This window comes from Gorilla gorilla, chromosome 4 (assembly GCF_029281585.2).
Source record: "Gorilla gorilla gorilla isolate KB3781 chromosome 4, NHGRI_mGorGor1-v2.1_pri, whole genome shotgun sequence".
NCBI lineage: Eukaryota > Metazoa > Chordata > Mammalia > Primates > Hominidae > Gorilla > Gorilla gorilla.
Window position 1 is genome coordinate 154,018,168 of NC_073228.2, and position 19,704 is coordinate 154,037,871.

The following is a 19,704-nucleotide window of genomic DNA, read 5'->3' on the forward strand; positions in this document are numbered from 1 at the left end:
TGTGCTGATCCACACACATGTGGACAGCCATGTGCTCCTGCAAGGTAGCCAAGGGCTCCACCCGGTCAGCAACAGCCAGGATCTCCCTTCCCCTCTCCTACAAGCAGCCTTCATGTTGCTGCAAACACTGGGCACTACTCCGTTCCTTTCTGAGCCTCAATGCTTCTACCTGTGCAATGGAAAGGGTTCCTCTGAGCAGGAAGCGGAGGGAGCCCTGTGCTGGCTGAGTCTGTGGCTCTATCACATATCAGAGCCCCAGAAGAGCAAGAGTCTCACCAGGGCCAGCTTCCCAGGCGGGTCACCATTGCAGTCACACAGAGCCCAGTGTGTGGAAGGGCCCCAGGCTCAGGTGAATGCTCTGCTGCCACCATCCTGAAATCCTTAATCATTTTTGAACAAGGGACCTTATATTTTTTATTTTGCTCCGGGCCCTGCAAATTATGTCCTGATCCCGAAACATCTGCCCAGCCCTGAGATGATACTGACCAGCCCCCGGCTAATATGGTGACCCAAGAGAGAGACGGGTTGAACAGATAAGACCCTGATTCTGACCTTCTTCTGGGGACCACACATCCCTGCACAATGAGAGGAACCCAGGAAATGTGGGCCCATCCAATCCCACAGGGTGCTTCTGCACAGCTCCCTAGCACAAAGCCCTTGTGGGGAGGGACCCCATCTGACTTCCTGACCCAGAGCCCTGTCCTTCATGCACCCTTCCCCAAATCCCTCCGCCTTGTCCCCACTCCCAGTTCACTGACACCCCCTCAAGTGTTCCCAGCCCCCACTCCCCCTTAGGTAGCTATGAAATGTTTGCCAGTCCTTCATATGGGGTGGAGGAACACGTGATGCATTTAAAATCCCAAGGGGGCTCCAGCCATAATAAATGGATCAGGGCTTTTGGATCCCGATTCACACAAACCGACTGCTAAAAAGACATTTTTGAATCAATTGGAGTACTTTGAATACGAACTGTGTGTTAGGTAATACCCAGGAATTTGTGTTAATTTTGCTAGATGTGATAATGGCATATTATGTAAGAAAATGTCCATGTGTTTTAGAGATGCGTGCTGAAGTATGTAGGGGTAAAATGACATGATGTCTGGAATTTGTTTTAAAATACTTCAGAAAAGCGGGGAGTAGGTGAAATAAGTGTGACAAAACCTTAATAGTTGTTGAAGCGGGGTGATGGGTACACAGCAGTTCATTATACAATTCTACTTTTGTGTATGCTTGAAACCTCTCAATTAAAAAAAGAGGGTAGAGAGTCATCAAGATGATTTACTAAAAGTTTCCTGTAATGTCCCCGGAAGACCCCCCTAACTCACACACACACACCCCCACACACACACTGCCTTTTGAGAACTTTCTCTAGAAGGCCAACCCAGGCAGTCCCCCAACTGTAAGGAAGACTCGTGTATGTATGTGCATATGTGCATTTCCCCAGGGAAAAACATCCACAGCTTCCATGACGAGAGGGGTCGTGACCCCTCCCCGCCAAAAGATTAAGGACCTGCGATCCTACAGACCGGAGCCCTGTTTGAAGTCTGCGTTGCCCCTCACCTCAAGCTGGTCACTGTGTGAAGTTGGCCTAGAATCCCCCGGCCCCTGGGAGCTTGTTCCTCCACCTGTAAAATGGGGCTGCAGGGCCGTCCACGCGGCCACCGGAAGGACAAGGTGTTCAGGCCGCTAGGCCGCTCGCTGGCAAGCGATTCCCACTCGCAGCGCGGCCTCGACCCTCGCCCAAGACGCGCCCTCCGCGCCCCCACCCCCTCCAGGCCCAGGCCAGTCCACCTCCCGCTTGGGGCGGCAATTTGTCTCCTTTTGAACCCCCCGCCCCCGACGGGTTTCCCCCTTTGATTCGCGGCCCGGAGGCTTCCCCCCGCTTTGAAATGCAAACCCGCCTCGGCTGGGGCCGCGGGCTGCCCGGAGCTATAAAAGGCCTGGGTGGGGCGGGCGCGGCGGCAGGACAGCCGAGTTCAGGTGAGCGGTTGCTCGTCGTCGGGGCGGCCGGCAGCGGCGGCTCCAGGGCCCAGCATGCGCGGGGGGCCCCGCGGCCACCATGTATGTGGGCTATGTGCTGGACAAGGATTCGCCCGTGTACCCCGGCCCAGCCAGGCCAGCCAGCCTCGGCCTGGGCCCGCAAGCCTACGGCCCCCCCGCCCCGCCCCCGGCGCCCCCGCAGTACCCCGACTTCTCCAGCTACTCTCACGTGGAGCCGGCCCCCGCGCCCGCGACGGCCTGGGGGGCGCCCTTCCCTGCGCCCAAGGACGACTGGGCCGCCGCCTACGGCCCGGGCCCCGCGGCCCCTGCCGCCAGCCCAGCTTCGCTGGCATTCGGGCCCCCTCCAGACTTTAGCCCGGTGCCGGCGCCCCCTGGGCCCGGCCCGGGCCTCCTGGCGCAGCCCCTCGGGGGCCCGGGCACACCGTCCTCGCCCGGAGCGCAGAGGCGGACGCCCTACGAGTGGATGCGGCGCAGCGTGGCGGCCGGAGGCGGCGGTGGCAGCGGTAAGGACCCTTCCCTCGCCCTGCGCCTCTGGACCTGCAGGTGCTCGGGCGCGGCCCAGGCCGCCCCCTGTCTGACCTCTGCTCCGGCCCTGCTCGGGTTCCCGGGAGTGTGGCCCTCCTGTCCACTCTCGCCCTGGGGGGCTGCTTTTTGGCTCCCTCTCCTGAGCCTCAGGCTATCGGAGCCTTCAGCAGCACAGCCTAACCCTCTCTCTGTACAGATAGGGAAACCGAGACCCCCTGCGAAGTGCGGAAATGCGCCTGCGGCCGCGGAGCAAGACCCGGACTAGAACGCAGGCTCCCAGACTCGTGTCCCACACTCATTTAGCAACACCGACTCCGTGCTCTTCATCTGCTTCTTCCACTCCTAACCCAGCCCTAGGCAAAGGCGGCAAGTTCGCCCCAGAAGGGACGATTAACTAACTGTGTGAATAGGGCAGGTGACTTTCCTGGCTAGGGCTGGGTCTCCCCATCACACAGTCAAGAGATTGCTGGGTCATATCCTTCAGGCTGAAAAAGAGCCCTTTTTGGCCAGACTGGGGCAAGGGGTCTGTACCTTACCTTCCCAGGGTCCTCCCTGAACTCTTGACCCCGGGGGAGGGGAAGCGGGAGCAGTGGGAAGGGGGGCTACTGTTTGGCTCCTGAGCCTGTGAACCTCCTGCCCCCAGGCAGGCCTCTCTGATCCGCCCTCTTCAAAGGCAGGGTAGGGGGCAGGACAAAGGGCCCAACTTTAATGAGGGGCGGCTTGACCTCCGTTATGGGTCCCCCCTTTGTCATGCAACTGGCTCTGCCTTGGCTCGGTAGTGACTCCTGTTGGCCGGAAAGTGAACACGACGTTCCATTGTCCGGACTGTGTCCGGCCTGTCCTGACAAAGGCCACCTAGCCTTGGGGGCGGGAAGCTGGCCTGCCCACCCTTTGATGTCCAGCCCCTCCTCCCCTTATCCCAGCTGCGAATAATCCTGGGACTTCTCCTACCTCCTCGCACTCTTCACCCCCATCTCCCCACACACACCCAGCTTGCCTCGGGGCAGATGCTGGGTTGGCCTTGATCAGGAGCTACGGGTTCTGGCCATAATCATATCCCCTTTTTGGAAGTCCCAGGGATACAGAACCTCCTATCTGCCTCCAGGGAGATGCAGGGAACCAGACTCTGCCACTTGCTTCTGTGGCCTTGATTAAATAACAGCTAATGTTTTGGAACACTTAACTAACGGACCAGGCATGACCTAAGTAAGATCTTGCATGCATTAACTCCTTTAACTCTTAAAACATCACTGTAGGTACTATTATCACCCCCATTTTAAGATGAAGAAACTATGGCATAGAGAGTTTAAGTACTTGCCCAAGGCCATATAACCTGTAACTAGTGGGGCTGGGATTTGAACCCAGGTGGACTAACCACTAAGTCTGTGCTCTAATTCTCTACACAACAGCTCCTCTTAAATCAGTCATCTTTTCTGGGTTTCAGTTCTACTGTCTGTGAAATTAGAGAGAAGGGAGATTATGCAGTGGTTTGTACCCTTGTTTAAGTTACAAAAGGACTCCTTTGAAAAATCTGCTGAAAGGTACAAATGTTGCATCATTGGGCAATTTCAGGGGTTCTGGAGGTAGGCTACCAGAAGCTTTATCCATAAATCCGGGGTTAAGAACCCTGTGTTCTATGAGAGGAGGTGGTGGCAGCACCAGTGCTCAGGATCCTGCAGTTCCCAGTCTGTGAGGCTCTGGAGAAGGAAGCCTGTGTTTCCTGCTCCTGTGTTCCACTTTCTGCTTCCTGCTCATGGGGTGACTTTGGAGATGAATGGGGAGGTTCCCTATGGGTAGGGACTTGGAGAGAGGCCATCACCGTGTAAGGGAAAAGGAGTGTGTCAGTGGGGGTCAGGGGACTGGGTATCCTGGAGGAGATTCCAGGAGCTTCCATACAAATCACCTCGTGTCTCTGGGCACGAGAGCTGCTGAACCCGGCTCATCCTCTGGTCTCAAAAGTCGTTTGAAAACTGTTGTCTGCAGGCAGATGAGTCTACCCCAGGCAAAAAAGCATTTCCCCCTCCTTGCTCTCCGAGAGTAGAGGGAAAGGCAGAAGGAGGTCTGGGGGTTCCCAAGGCTCCAGGAAAGGGACTTCCCTGGAGCCAGGTTAGCCCTCTTCTGCAGAGGATGCAGGAACCCTGACCTTCTTGAAGCCAGAAGGTGCTGCCTGTCTTCCCGGGGCATCTGACTGTCTATTCAGTGCTCCTGAAGTGGGGGCAGAATTGGGTTGGCACTGTTGACTCTCCCTGAGAGAGAGGCCAAGCCCCTCCTGTCTTTGGCCTCAGTTTCTCCTTCTGGGCAATGAAGGCATAGGGTTTCCAGGGGTGCTTCCTGTGCAATGCTGCTGTCCAGGACAGCTGAAGGAGGATCAGTGCATGCCACTGCCCTCCTAATCCCCACTGGCACTGGCCACCAGGTCTTCAGCCTGCCACCAATCCTGGCTAGCCCCCTTTTGCCCCACTTCTGAGCCTCCAGCATTCGAGAGTGGACAAACTGGACAGTTAGAGACCACACATGTAGATGAGGGAACCAAGGAACAGAGACTGTGAAGAATGTTCCAGTTTCACACAAGCGGGGCTGAGCTGGGCTAGATGTCAGAAGAATTGGTTTAGAATTTTCCTATGGTTTCCCATCATATGTAGGATAAACCCCACATTCCTTCCTGAGGTCTACAAGACTACAGCATTTGCACCTGCCTGCCTCCCTGACCTCATCCCCGGCTGCTCTCACCTTGGCTTCCAAGCTCTAGCCATTCCAGACTTCTTTTAGTTCCTCAGACCTGCCAAGTCCTACTGCAGATCTTGTGCACATGCTGTTCTCTCTTCCAGGAAAGCTCTTTCCCCTGATTCTTTGCAAGAGTGGAACCTTCTTACCCTTCAGATCTTAGTTTAATCGTCACCTCCTCCGTGAAGCCCTCCATCATTTCCCAAAGTGGACTCCCCACTACACCCATCACGAATCTTTGCTGTGTTTCCTTCAGAGCACTAATTCCAATCTACTCACTTCCTTACACTTGTTTGTATGTTGTCCATTCCCATGAGGTCCAGAGCTATGTCTGCTTAACCCACTACTGCATCCTGGCATCCAGCTCAGTGCATGGCATTTAGTAGGTGCTCAATATATTTTGTTGAGTGAATGAACAGGGCAAGTGTGAGGGACAAAAGGCATCTCTGGGGAACAGGGAGTGGGTGAGATCTTGGCTTTCACACAGGTTTCTGAGGTCCCAGCCCTAGGATTGGGACCTGTGACTGTCCAGCCAAGCAGTTCAGGTCAATGGAAACCTGGCTGCCTCTGTCTCTCCACTTGGATGGTACCCCAACTCACCTGGGGAAGTGGGGTTGCTGAGGCTGGGACTAAGACTTCAGTTTCTTCTAAGGAGGGGGCAGTGACAATGGGAAAGATGAGAGAGAGGCTGTTGGGCTTCAATCAGTCTCCGATTCCAAAAGACAATATTAATCAGTTATGAGTGATCAGCATCATTTGACTGAGGCCAGGATAGGAAATGACTACAAGACGTTCTTTTTTTTCCTTTTCTCTTTGCATTTTCATGAGAAAGGTTTTAAATATCATCATTTTCATTAGGATGGTTACACATCATCCTTCCGTGGAAGGCTCAGCCTCCAATTCCTTTGAATAAACCTGCTCCACAGGTTAATGGCCCATTGGGGTGGCTGAGGTCTCAGGACTGGGGAGATGTTCACGTGGATGAGACTGTGGGAGCAAGGTTGAGATCTTGGTCCAACCCTGTCAACTTTCAGATGGGGAAACTGAGGCCCATGAAGGGTATGAATCCTCCCCTCCCCCCACATTGCAGGTCCTCTCCCTTGGCCCATTGCCACAGCCACCAACCTGCTGTCTCACCTTCAGCCTTTCTGTACTGCTCCAGCTGTCTTCTAAAACCATTGCCATATTTACCTTCTCAAGGCACATGCCCTGCTCAAGAGCATTCTGTGGCTCCCTACTGACATGGAATTGCCATTTCATTTTATGCCATTTCTTTTTTCTTTTTTTTGAGACAGAGTCTTGCTATGTCACCCACGCTGGAGTACAGTGGTGCGATCTCGGCTCACTGCAAGCTCCGCCTCCCAGGTTCACGCCATTCTGCTGCCTCAGCTTCCCCAGCAGCTGGGACTACAAGCGCACGCTGCCATGCCCGGCTAATTTTTTTGTATTTTTAGTAGAGACAGGGTTTCACCGTGTTAGCCAGGATGGTCTCGATCTCCTGACCTCGTGATCCGCCCGCCTCGGCCTCCCGAAGTGCTGGGATTACAGGCGTGAGCCACCGTGTCCGGCCTTTTATGCCATTTCTTTGTTGTAAAATCCAGCTCCATTTCTATGGCAATCAGAGCCTTCTTGAGAACTGGCCTCAACCATCTATTGAAGCCATTCTCCTGCTACTTTGCCTAGATAAGGCAAGTTAAGAGCCAGGGCTTGGGAGTCTCAGAGCTGGGATTGCATTTCCATAAGAAGCTGTATAGCTTCGGACAAGTTAATTTGGATCATTTCTCGGAGCCTGGGCTGCTTCTGCTGTAACAGGATAATAGTAGGATTGCATCTCAGAAGAGATGCCTGTAAAGCACCGCCCTGCAGCTGGCACACAGTAGGTGCTTAGGGCATCGGTGCCTGTGACCACCTCTACCAGTCCTCAGCAGGTGCACTGGAGCACACACCTCACACTCCCAGCCTCTCTAGTCTGGTCCCTCGACCTGCATTGCCCTCCCTTCCCTCTCCTGCATCTTCACCAGCTCAAATGCTGCTCCTTCTCCGAGGCTGTCTCCTGTAGGAAGCCCTCCCTGATTCCTCCCTCCCAAGCACTGTATCAGGCCCTTGTTTTCATGACACTTACCACTGCCTGTCTACTTTCATTGTCTTGTTTATCCCTGCCACTGACCATCTGTAGTTCCTCAAGGACCAGTCCTAATCAGTCCCATCCTCACCCTGTCTTGCACATAGTAAGAGCTCGTGATAGAGCAAATAACTGTGGCATTGGCTAAATCTTTACTGTGTGCCAGGCACTGTGCCAAGAACTTTGCATGGGTGATCTCACTTAAGTCTCATGATAGCCCTGAGTGGTGTAAGGATCTAGTATACTCATTTGATAGATCAGGATAATGAGGCTCAGAGAGGGTAAGGTGGCCTGCCCAAGCTCATACAGCTAGGACATGGCAGCACAGTGTTTACACCCAGTCTACAGCCCAGCAATTGTCTGTGAAATAAAGACACACTCACGAAGGGGAGCCTGAGACCCCCCTTCCCCATGGGCATCCCAGCCAGGTTGGGGGGAAAGGAGGCCAGGCAGGGGATGTACTGTAAGAGGCTGGGGGAGGAGGGGGCCCAGCAGGGGCCTGGCTGTTTAGAACCGATTCTCCAGGCAGAAGCTACATTTGACACCTCATCGCTCAGATGTAGCTGGGAAAGGGAATGACCCAGTTAGAAGGTGGCAGAAGGCTTTTTTTTGGTTGGGTGTTTTCTCCCTGCTGCTTTGGCAGATATTGCTGCTCAGAGCTTAGGGAATCATTGTGAAGGTCCAAAATGGTTTGTTAGCAGCAGGGTCTGGTGTGTCCATAGGAAGTTATCTTAATGGGCCGGCCTCTCAGGTTTTTGTGTTGGAGCTCCTGAGATATGGAAACAGCATTCACATCTGGAGTCAAGGCCGTCACCATGTTAGCATGCCAGACCCTCCCCATGCCACGCTCACCCCTCAGGCTTGTGGGGGCACCCCACATGGATTCCCCCCCCATCAACAGAAAGAAGGAGCAAGCTAGGCTCCACACCCTCCCATGGCTTCCTTTTGTTCTTAAAACCAAATCCATATCCCTCTCCTACAGAATCTGCTGGCCTCTCCAGCCCCATCTTGTGCCTCTCTCATTCATTCATTCATTCAAGCAGGCAAGCAGTAATATTCTCTGAGTGAGTGTCTTCTGTCCTGAACTTGCTCCTAGGCATTGGAGATGATGGCCTGAACAAGGCAGACGGGTCCACCTGCACGCAGAGAGCTGCCCTCTCTGCCCTCACTCTGCTCCTCCCTGCCTGGGGGCCTTTGCACCTGCTGCTCACTCTCCCTGGAATGTCTTTTCCTGTTCATGACATGGAAGCCTCCTTCTCAACCTCAGGTCTTGGCTTAAATGTGGCCTGTTCCTGGAGACCTCCCCCAGCTAAGTAAAGTAGCGTTCTTCCCCCCACCTCACCAGTCGGTTTAGCTCATTGCTCACTTTCCTTCCTGCTACTAATCCCAGTTTGTCATTATTTCATTTGTTTGTTTTTAGTCTACCTCCCCTGCCATGAAGGAGATAATGAACTATTTATCAAGTAAGTACTGAGCAGTTATTATGGTAATCATAATGCGAACCAGCATCTATTGGGTGCTCAGTGTGTTCAGCATTTTTTCAAATGCAAGATTTCTGTCCCCGGAACAGCACATTTCTTCTCCATCAAATGAGTGGCTTGGACTAAGCTTTAGGAGCAATGGAGATGGACAGAAGGCTGTGCTTTGGAGGCTGAGCCACCAGCTGCTGGAGTGGACGTGGGGAGCAAGGGAGACAGGACTGAGAGGTGCCACCTTGGCTTTTGATCTGAATGGCTGGAGGATGGAGGTGCTGTTTATTGAGTTAAGGAAGCAGAGGAAGTAGCAGGTTTGTTTTATGTATTCACCAAGGATTCATCAAGTACTCACTGTGTGTGTCAGGCACGTGATAGGTGCTGGTGAGCTAAATGGCATGGCCCTACCCTCAAAGAGCATTCAGGGAGCCAAGGCCTAAGGGGAGGGTCTTCTCCAAGGTCACACAGCCAGCTAGGGGTAGGAAGGGGCTGGAGGCAGAGCCCCTCACTGCAGCCCCGCCTCGAATGTGAGACTTCAGGAGCCACACCTACAGTATAGTAGCAAGGGCTTCACTCTCAGACTAGTCTAGTGGAAGATGGCCAGGGGGGCAGTGGCCTGGTAACTCCACCAGGAAACAGTTAGAGAGGCCTCAAGTTCTTCGGCCTAGGAGAAGACCTGAAGGGATGCAGTTGCTGTTTGTAAATCTTAAATGGCTGTCTTGGGCTCAGGGTGCCCCTGTGGAAAAACTCAGGAAGGATATAAATGGGTGGCAGATGCAAGAACTGGCTGCTTTGCAGCTAGTAGGCGTGTGCTGCAGTGTGGGCGTCCGGACCCTGGTAGGAGTTTGATCTAGCAGTGTTTGTCCAGTAGGACTTTCCGCCAGGATGGAAATGCTCTGTATCTGTGCTGTCCAGTAGGCAGCCACCAGCTGCACGTGGCTGTTGAACACTTGAAATACAGCTAGTGTGACTGAGAAACAGAATTTTATATTTTATTTAATTAATGTGGCTAGTTGCTGTCATATTGGACAGTGCAGAAAAATCTCTCTCAAGAGTTCCCAGAATGGAAATCCATTCTGCATAAGCTCCTTGTTCTTGCATTGAGGAATCTCTCCTGCCTTTTTTTTTTTTTTTTTTTTTTTCCTGAGTTGGAGTTTTGCTCTTGTCGCCCAGGCTGGACTGCAATGGCGCAATCTCGGCTCACTGCAACGTCCGCCTCCTGGATTCAAGTGATTCTCCTGCCTCAGCCTCCAGAGTAGCTGGGATTACAGGCACACGCCACCACGCCCAGCTAATTATTGTATTTTTAGTAGAGACAGAGTTTCATCATGTTGGTCAGGCTGGTCTCGAACTCCTGACCTCAGGTGATCCACCCACCTCAGCCTCCCAAAGTGCTGGGATTACAGGCATGAGCCACCTCGCCTGGCCTCTCTCCTGCCTCTTTCAGCTTCTTTGTCTCTGTAGTATCATCATCATCATCATAGTTTTTATTAATAAGTACTTTGTTAAGTAGGTTATTACTTTGGTCTCCATAACTACCATATAAAGAAAGTATTCATGTCTTCATTTTAAAGATAAATAAACTGAAACTCAAAGAGGTCCAGCAACTTGCCCAGGGACATACCACTGGCACATGGCCAGACTTGGGGAGAGCCACCGGTCTCTGTCTGACTCTAAAGTCCCTTCCTCTTTGCTACCTCCCAAAGCTGGGTCAGATTGTGGACCTTGATGAAGAAGATAGGGCAGCAGATGATGCAAAGGTGGCCCTGGAGGAGGGGGGTGCAGAGATGATGAAGAACTCTAACTAGGAAGGAGGGTGACAGTGGGGAGGAGAATCTGGCTAAGGCTGTAGGACTCCCAAAATGGCTGGCCTGGCCATTGTGCCCCTTTCCCCGCCCCCATGCCAGCTTCATCCCTGCTCAGGGCTTGAGTGACGAACCATGATATTAGCAGCCTGGGACTGCCAGATCAGCCAAGACAAGGACCCAACTGTGGGTCAGGCAGAAAGCCTGATGTCCCAGGAAGGGTATCCATCCATTGTAGAGCTGGTGAGGTTAGGGCACAGTGGAGAGCCCTCCCCCTGGTGGTACAGATGGGGAAACAGGCCCAAATAAGGGATCACATGTCCAGCTGGTGGGCCAGCCAGATCTCCCCACTCCCAGGCCAGTGTGTTCTTGGCCCTATGGCTCCCCATTAGGCGACATTCCTCTCTCTCACGAGGGACTCCACCAACATGCCCACTTCTGCAAATAGCTCTGTTTTCTCCTTTTTGTCTCCATAGCTTTTTACCCTTTCCAGACTGCTCTCACAGCCATTCTGTTCCCCAGGCAGGGGAAGGAAAGCCCAGGGAAATTCAGTCACTTGTCAAGTCCTTCAACTAAGATGACCAGGCTGGACCACAGCCCAGGTCTCTGCCACCAGGCAAGGTCTAGAAGCTCGCCCCAAACACCCAGCCTTTCCCAAACCTCAGTAGAGTGTGACGCTGCTACAATTTAGGCCCCTCACCAGAACTGCCACCACCTCTGAGCTGGCCCACAGCCTGCCACCCTTGCAGCGCTCCTACAAGTATTATCTGGGGTGAGATCAGTCCTCCTGAGCCCCTCTTTCCCACCCTTTCCTTTGCCTATCGGCCTTGCAGTCATCCACAGCAAGTGACCTATAAGCTCTCTGGACTTGCTTCCTTATCTTGGAAAAGGGGACTCTTTGCAGTAGCATTCTATGGCTACCCTATTCCCATCTCCCCTGAGCCCCCTCCTGCCAAAAGCCCTATGCCCTTCGTTTGTCATTCCTAGGCTGGCATCACAGACACGGGTGAGCTCCCCATCGCCTGTTGCTGCATGCAGTGTGGGTCTCTGAGGGACTTGGCTGGAGGGCGTGTGGGGCAGGTGCTCCCTGTGGGGGTTGCCTGGGGTGGCAGGCAGCAAGGTGGCAGGGGGGGCCAGGAGGTCTGATCTTTAAGGGAAGGCTCAAAGCTGCACAGAGGGCTCAAAACTGCAGAGTCTTGAGGGCACTTGGACTGGTGCACAGGCTAAACCAACGCCCAGAGGAGAGGAGGAACTAATTCTAGGCCACACAGATGGCATGGAACTGGGACCAGGACCCACTGACTTTAGCTGGTGGTTCAGAATCCACAGGGGCCTCGTTAAAGATGACCGAGAAATTAGGATGCAGTAGATCTGGAGTGGGGCCTGGGAATCTGTATTTTTAGCAAGCCCTTGTGTGTACAGACGTGCATGCCTGTGTGCACGTGTGTGTTGGGGTTAGGATCTTGAAGCACAGCCAGCTGGGGCTGGACCACCCAGGGAGGAGTCACAAAGGTTTTCGGAGCTGGATTTGTGGTCCAGGCCTGGGGGGCCAAAGCTGGTCATCCCCCAGGGCCACACACCCGGCAGGAAGAGGGCAAAGGAAGTGCTGACCTAGGGGCCATTTGATTGTGCTGGAGCAGAGGCCACACTCTGTCCTTGCCTGGCCCAGGCTGGATGGGGAGCCCCCAGTGCAAGCCACTGTGGCTCCTGTCCCCATCCTCCCCCTGGGCAGGCCCAGTGTCTAGACTCTCAGACTGAAATTGGTCTTAGAATTCTTTCAGCTACAATAACAAACACAATCAGAGAATCAACAAACATTGGGAGGTTCACGTTTCCAAGTTGGAAGGGACCTTATAAGTAAACGGTCATTTCTAGCAGACCACCCGTTGCACAGATCCATTCCCTGGCATTCCTGCCAGATGGTCATCCCACAACTGTTGGAAATGAGTAAGATCTGCCCTTCCCCATGCACCTCCTGCATGCTAGACATTGTCCATCTATCTCAAGTGAGCCCCTGTATGCCGCAGGGTTGGAGAGAACTACAAGAAACCTTGTACCATTTGATTGATAGGTTCTACTGCTGTTTCTGAGGCCAGATAGACCTGGTTTTGAATCCCACCTGCCTGATTCATGGTCCTCTCTGACCCTGAGTTTTCTCATCTGTAAAATAGAGTGATAGTTGCCCAGCTCCATGGGTCATTGAGAGATGTATACAAAGGGCCCAGCACATGGATGTGTTGGCTATTATTAGAATATTAATTTTCCCCATTTTACAAATACAGAAAATGAGGCTCAGAGAGGTGGGGAGACTGTCCTAGGTTACCCAGCCAGTGAGCAGCTGCACTCCACAACCCCAGAGGTTTAGTTTTAATGACATCCAGGAGCTCTGGGCTGGAACTCCTGACTGCCCCGAGACACCTCTGGAGTCACAGAGTGTACCTCTGTTGGGCTCCACAGCCCCTCTCCAGAGCCCAGAGAAGTGTGACAAGGTCTGTGGGCCAGGTCTTCACCGGCAGCCTTGCCAGGACAGAGAGGAGTAATTATGGAGCTAAAGCCCAACCAACCACACGTTAGGGTCACCTGGAAAACTATTCAAGTACCAAATTTTGAGACCCATTTTAGCGCCACTAAATTTGAATTTCTGGGGCCAGAATCTGCACTGTGAAAAAGCTTCCCAGGCAGTTCCAAGGCTGCTGGTCAGGCACTGGGAGCCATTGGCCCGTACCGTGCATGCGTTAGGGGACGGGAGTGTGCTACCTCTCATGGTGGCCTAATCCACATGGATGGGACATTCTGCGCATCCCAAAACTGGAGAGAGAAAGCCTCCCATTTCGGTGAGTTACCCAAGGCTCTTCCCCTCTGTGCTCACCCCTGAAGAGCTGAGGGGGCTCCCCATTCTCCCTCCCACCCATTCACACTGGCATCTGGCCCAGAGGATTACTCATTAGGTGGCTGGGAGTGGCCCGCCCCTCAGCAGACACCTGTTATAGGAGCCTGGACTTCCCCCTTAGCTCCAGCGTCCCAAGGGCCTGTAAATAATTCATCCCCAGCCCTCTCCCCACCCCACTGCTCTCACACACCTCCCTGCCCCCTCCTTCCCAGGCTCCAGAGGTATCTTGGGGCAGTTGGGAGTTCCAGCCCAGAGCTGGGACTGGAGCCCAGGGCTCCCGGCTGTCATTAAAAATACAAATTAACACATACACTTGATAAAGATGTAAAAAAACCCAAAGTCTCCCTCCTACCTGTGGCTTTCCAACCTCCAGTGCCCTCTCCAGAGGCAGCCCCTATTACTGGCTTCTTGTATATTCTTTCAGAAAGAACTATATGGGTGCAAAGATGTTTGGGTATGTGTGTGTCTCCCCTGTTTTTATACACAAATGGTAACATACTATTTACACTATTCTGTCTTGCTTTTTTTTTTCACACGTCTTAGAAATTGCTCCATACTGGGACATATGGGGTTTTGAAATTTGTTTTTAATGACTGCATAATGCTCCTCTCCACGAATGCACCATCCCTTCTCTCACCAGCTCCCTGCTTGTACACATGTACATTGTTTTTTGTCTTGTGTTATCAGAAACAGATGGAGCTTTGGGCAGCTCTTGGTTGGATCAGTTACTGGAAGTGGGATTCTTGGGTCAAAGGGTATGTGCCTGTTAAATGAGGCTAGATATCGCCAAGTTGGGCGCTAAGGAGGATGTTTCAGTTCTCACTCCTGGAACAGCATATGGGATTCCCTGGTTTCTGAGCCACACGGTGTGATAGCAAACATTTTGTTCTTTGGCAGAGCCATTTTCTTGCACGAAAATTGTGTGTTTCAAGCAGCTCCACCAGAGAGAAGTTGGCCAATGGGTTCCTGAGCCCACCAGCTCCTCTCCAGAGCCCAGAGAGGAGTGACAAGGCCTGTGGGCCAGGTCTTCACTGGCAGCCTTGCCAGGAGAGAGAGGAGTAATTGTGCAGCTAAACCCTATCTCCATCTGGTCTCACTCCTGACCCCCTCCCTTGTGGAAGAGCTGGGCCTGAGGTCAGAAACCTGAGTCCTGGTTCATACCATGACCAGTCAGGACGGCCCTCTGCAAGTGCCTTTTCTGAGCCCATTTCCCCCACCTATGAAATGGCTCTCATGGGTCTGGGCTTGCTCATCAGAAGAGGTAGGAGTGGGTGCTAGGACTCTAAGGAAAAAGCACCTTCAGGACCACTGCCTGTGATCTCTAGGCGAAGGTCTGGGTGGGCAGGGAGCCTCATGCCCTACCTCAGGCCTGTCCTCCAGGGGGTGGCTGTGAGTCCTCTGGGCATTTTAAGGGCCCCCAGCCTGGGGCTCTCAGTGGCCTTCCCTCACCATGGTCTGGGCTCTCCTTTCCCAGAAGTGGCAATGGAAGGGTGGTCTGCTATTTAAGCTTATGTTACCAACACTTTGGGGGCTCCATGGCAGGCTCAGTGGGCCCTAAATTTGGCAGCATGCGGAATTGTACCCTGGAGAGGCAGCAAGAGCTCTAGAGCATGGGGCATGGCCTTGGGCAGGCCCGTGCCTGCTTGGGCCTCAGTGACCCTGACTACACAGGGAGGTAGGACTGGAAGGGCTCACCAGGCCTCTTCTTTGGCCCTCCAGCTGCCATGCAACCATTGTGAACCCCGATCTCTTCCTCAGTAAAGTGCGAGGAGACTAAACTCTCACAACTGCTTCCAGCTTTAGCCCAGTGAACCCAATGGGTCTGTGGATTCAGAGCCATGTTGGCCTCCAGTGCTGGTGGCATTAGGCAGAACTGTTTTTGAGCCGGCGTTGCATTTTCTAGGCCAAGGAGGGGCCCAATCTGGAGCCAAGGCCTGGGCAGCCACTCCCTTATCCCTTTCCTGGGGCCAAACCTGGCTGAAGGCCGAGGCTATCCCGTGCTATGCTGGGCAGCGGACTGAGGTCAGTGGACATGGAAGCGTCCGGTGTGGTTCCTCTGCTCTGGCAGGAAACCCAGGGAAAAGCTGCCCAGGAACATCTGCTGCCTCCCATTCTCCACAAAGCCATTTGGCTCATGGAGAGCCCAGTGGCTGTCCTGCCAAGCTGCGTGGGCTTGGTGGAGGGGGACAGGCGTCAGAATGGGGGCGGGTGAGTGGTTAGTACAGGGGTGCTGAGGGACAGGCAGGGCCAGGGCTGAAACCCAAGAAGGTGAAGGCTGGACTGTGGTGGGGACACTTGCGAGAGGCGGGAGGGGTTGATGGTCTTTCAGAGACCCGCCATGCCCTGGTGGGAGCGTGTGTGGGTCTGGAAGTGCTTGCGTGCGCCTCCTATTTATAGCCACGTGCTCAGCTTCTTATAAAGGAAACTGGTGCTTAGCCAGGCCCCACACAAGCCCAGGCCAAGCATGACTCTTAGTATTCTCTCCAGACAGACCTCTGATCCCAGTCCCAAAGAAAGTCCTGACATTAACCTCAGCTGGTCCTCAAATCCAGCTCTGGGCCCCAGGCTGAGCCTCATAAAGAAGCCAAGGCACCGCCCTCTCTCCTGGGTTACGGCAGCTCTCCCTGCACTTCCCCTTCCTCTTGCAAATCTGTTCTCCATGCAGTAGCCAGAGTAATATTAAAACCTACATCAGACTTCATGTCTCCTCTGCTCAGAATCCTGCAATGGCTCCTGTCCCAGACAGAGGAAAACCCAGAGTCCCTCCCCTTGTCTCCTGTCCTGTCCCCCTTCTCACTGCACCTCAGCTCCACCAGCTTCCTCACAGCTCCTCACTGTCAGACAGCAGGCAGACAGCAGGCATGCCCCACCTCGGGGCCTTTGCACTTGCTGTTCCCTCTGCCTAGAAGCCTCTCCCCAGATGTCTGCATGACTCTTTTTTTTGTTTATTTTTCTTGAGACGGAGTCTCTCTCGATCACCCAGCCTAGAGTGCAGTGGTGTAATCCTAGCTCACCACAACCTCCACCTCCCAGGTTCAAGCAATTCTCCTGTTTTCCCGCCTCAGCCTCCTGGGTAGCTGGGATTACAGATGTATGCCCACCATGCCCGGCTAATTTTTGTGTTTTTTAGTAGAGATGAGGTTTCACCATGTTGGCCAGGCTGGTCTTGAACCCCTGACCTCACGTGATCCACCTCCCTCAGCCTCCCGTAAAGTGCTGGGATTACAGGTGTGAGCCACCGTGCCTGGCCCTGCATGACTCTTTCCTGTACCTCCTTTACACCTTTGCTGAAATTCCCCTTTTCAGCAAGGCCTTCACGGCCCATTCTATTTAAAATCACAGACCACCTCCTCCCTAAATTCCCAGTCCTCCTTCCCTGCCTCCTTTTCTTCTGAAACACTTATCAACTAGTGTATCAAATATTTTATATGTTTATTTTTCTTTTCATCATCTCCCTCCCCTAGAAGCTAAGCATCATGAGGGCAGGGGTTTTATTTTGCTCAGTGCTGTAGCCCAGTGCTTGGCTCACAGCAGGAGCTCAGTGAGGATCTGTGGGATGAGCTGCATCTCTCCTGCCCGGTGCCTGGACACAGGGGGATGTGTGGACGGCTTGGGCAGACCAGCCTCCGGCCCCTGGTGCAGGCCCGGCTCAGGGCTTGGTATCGTGAGCCAGAGCCTTTGAGGTAACTGGCAGGTCCTAGGGGTCCATCAGCAGCCCCAGTCCTCCCTGTCTGATGTTGAGGCCATCCCCAGGCATTTGGCAAGAACTAGGGAGCCCACACCTGGGACAGTTCCAGATTCTTTCTGCTTCCACCTCTACCTGTGGTGGCTCTTCCCTTCTCTCTTCTCTTGCACAGGAGGAAGGAGCAGCTGCCATCTCATTAGTCTTGATCACCCTTGCCTGCCCGGTATCCCCTCCGTGTCTCCAGCATTCAAACCTATCTGATATCTGACCACAGAGTGGAGAGTTTGTTAAAAATGCAGATTCCACCCCCAGGCTTTCTGACTAACTGGTCAGGGATGCCCAGAACCTGTGTTCTTCACAAGCTCCTGGAGAATGGCTGCTGTGCAGCCACATCTGGAAGCTGCTGGTTTAAAGTTGTTGGAGCTGGCCTTCAGAATAGGGCTCTGGGTCAGGAGACCTGGGCTGAAGCTGCAGCTCCGTCAGCAGCCTGCTGTGTAACCCTGAGCTAGTTGTTTTCCCTACCTCACTGCCTCCCTGATGGGCATGGGAGGAGTACTTGCCTCCCAGACTGGGAGTCTGTGGGTCTGAGTCTGGGAAATGACTGTTTCCCCTGAACCTGGAGTGTATGTCTCTCCCCACCTCAGGGTCCTACTTCAGGGAGCCTGGATTGTCTTCCTTCTGGGGGTCCTGCCTGGGCCTTTTTTGCAGCCTCCTCTCAACTCATCTTCCTTCCCGGCTCCTTCTGCTTCTCAGGTAAGACTCGGACCAAGGACAAGTACCGCGTGGTCTACACCGACCACCAACGCCTGGAGCTGGAGAAGGAGTTTCATTACAGCCGTTACATCACAATCCGGCGGAAATCAGAGCTGGCTGCCAATCTGGGGCTCACTGAACGGCAGGTGTGTCTGTCTTCCTATCTCAGCCATAGGAGCAGTGCAAGGACTCTGGTCTCCAGGCTGCCAGGCAGAGTACAGAGCTCAGTAGAAGGAAAACAGAGAGGTTGAGTCTCCAGGCCATTGTCACACAGCACAGCAGAAACTGAGGTGCTACCAGCACCCTCCCTTACCAAAACCCAATATCCTTGCCCCCAAAAGGCAGGGGTAAGGGGATCTGATTAGCCACAGGCTACAGCAGGCTATGATTAGTGCTGTAGGAGGTGCACGTGCTATTTACATTAGGGGAGCAGTCACAGGGATAACAAGGAAGGCTTCCTGGAAGAAGCATGGCCTGGGAAGATGGAGAGGGGGAAGGTTACAGAGAAGGGCATCTCCAGGGTAGGGGTGCAATGTCTAGAGGGGGAGAATGAATTCAGGGTCCATGTGGTCTGGGAGGCTGGAGAGGAGATAAGCCACAAAGCCACATGGAGAAATAGGGGCTCACTGTCCTCGTCTCTCCTTCTTGCACTCTCTCTTTCACTCTCTCCCCGCTGCCCACTCCATCTCTGTCCTCCAACCCCACAGGTGAAGATCTGGTTCCAAAACCGGCGGGCAAAGGAGCGCAAAGTGAACAAGAAGAAACAGCAGCAGCAACAGCCGCCAACGGCCCAAGACATCACGGCCACCCCAGCCGGGCCATCCCTGGGGGGCCTGTGTCCCAGCAACACCAGCCTCCTGGCCACCTCCTCTCCAATGCCTGTGAAAGAGGAGTTTCTGCCATAGCCCCATGCCCAGCCTGTGCGCCGGGGGACCTGGGGACTCGGGTGCTGGGAGTGTGGCTCCTGTGGGCCCAGGAGGTCTGGTCCGAGTCTCAGCCCTGACCTTCTGGGACATGGTGGACAGTCACCTATCCACCCTCTGCATCCCCTTGGCCCGTCTGTGCAGTAAGCCTGTTGGATAAAGACCTTCCAGCTCCTGTGTTCTAGACCTCTGGGGGATAAGGGAGTCCAGGGTGGATGATCTCAATCTCCCGTGGGCATCTCAAGCCCCAAATGGTTGGGGGAGGGGCCTAGACAAGGCTCCAGGCCCCACCTCCTCCTCCATACGTTCAGAGGTGCAGCTGGAGGCTGCTGTGGGGACCATACTGATCCTGGAGAAAAGGGATGGAGCTAAAAAAGATGGAATGCTTGCAGAGCATGACCTGAGGAGGGAGGAACGTGGTCAACTCACACCTGCCTCTTCCTGCAGCCTCACCTCTACCTGCCCCCGTCATAAGGGCACTGAGCCCTTCCCAGGCTGGATACTAAGCACAAAGCCCATAGCACTGGGCTCTGATGGCTGCTCCACTGGGTTGCAGAATCACAGCCCTCATGATCATTCTCAGTGAGGGCTCTGGATTGAGAGGGAGGCCCTGGGAGGAGAGAAGGGGGCAGAGTCTTCCCTACCAGGTTTCTACACCCCCACCACGCTGCCCATCAGGGCCCAGGGAGCCCCCAGAGGACTTTATTCGGACCAAGCAGAGCTCACAGCTGGACAGGTGTTGTATATAGAGTGGAATCTCTTGGATGCAGCTTCAAGAATAAATTTTTCTTCTCTTTTCAAAAA

General features: G+C 53.8%; 1 protein-coding gene across 1 annotated transcript; it reads left to right on the forward strand.

Annotated features, from left to right (window-relative positions):
- Positions 1–1,960: 1,960 nt before the first annotated feature.
- Positions 1,961–19,704, forward strand: CDX1 (caudal type homeobox 1). Its single transcript, XM_031011327.3, has 3 exons — positions 1,961–2,504; positions 17,978–18,123; positions 18,685–19,704. The coding sequence occupies exons 1-3, from the start codon at positions 2,060–2,062 to the stop codon at positions 18,880–18,882; spliced, it is 789 nt and encodes a 262-aa protein (XP_030867187.1). The 5' UTR covers positions 1,961–2,059; the 3' UTR covers positions 18,883–19,704.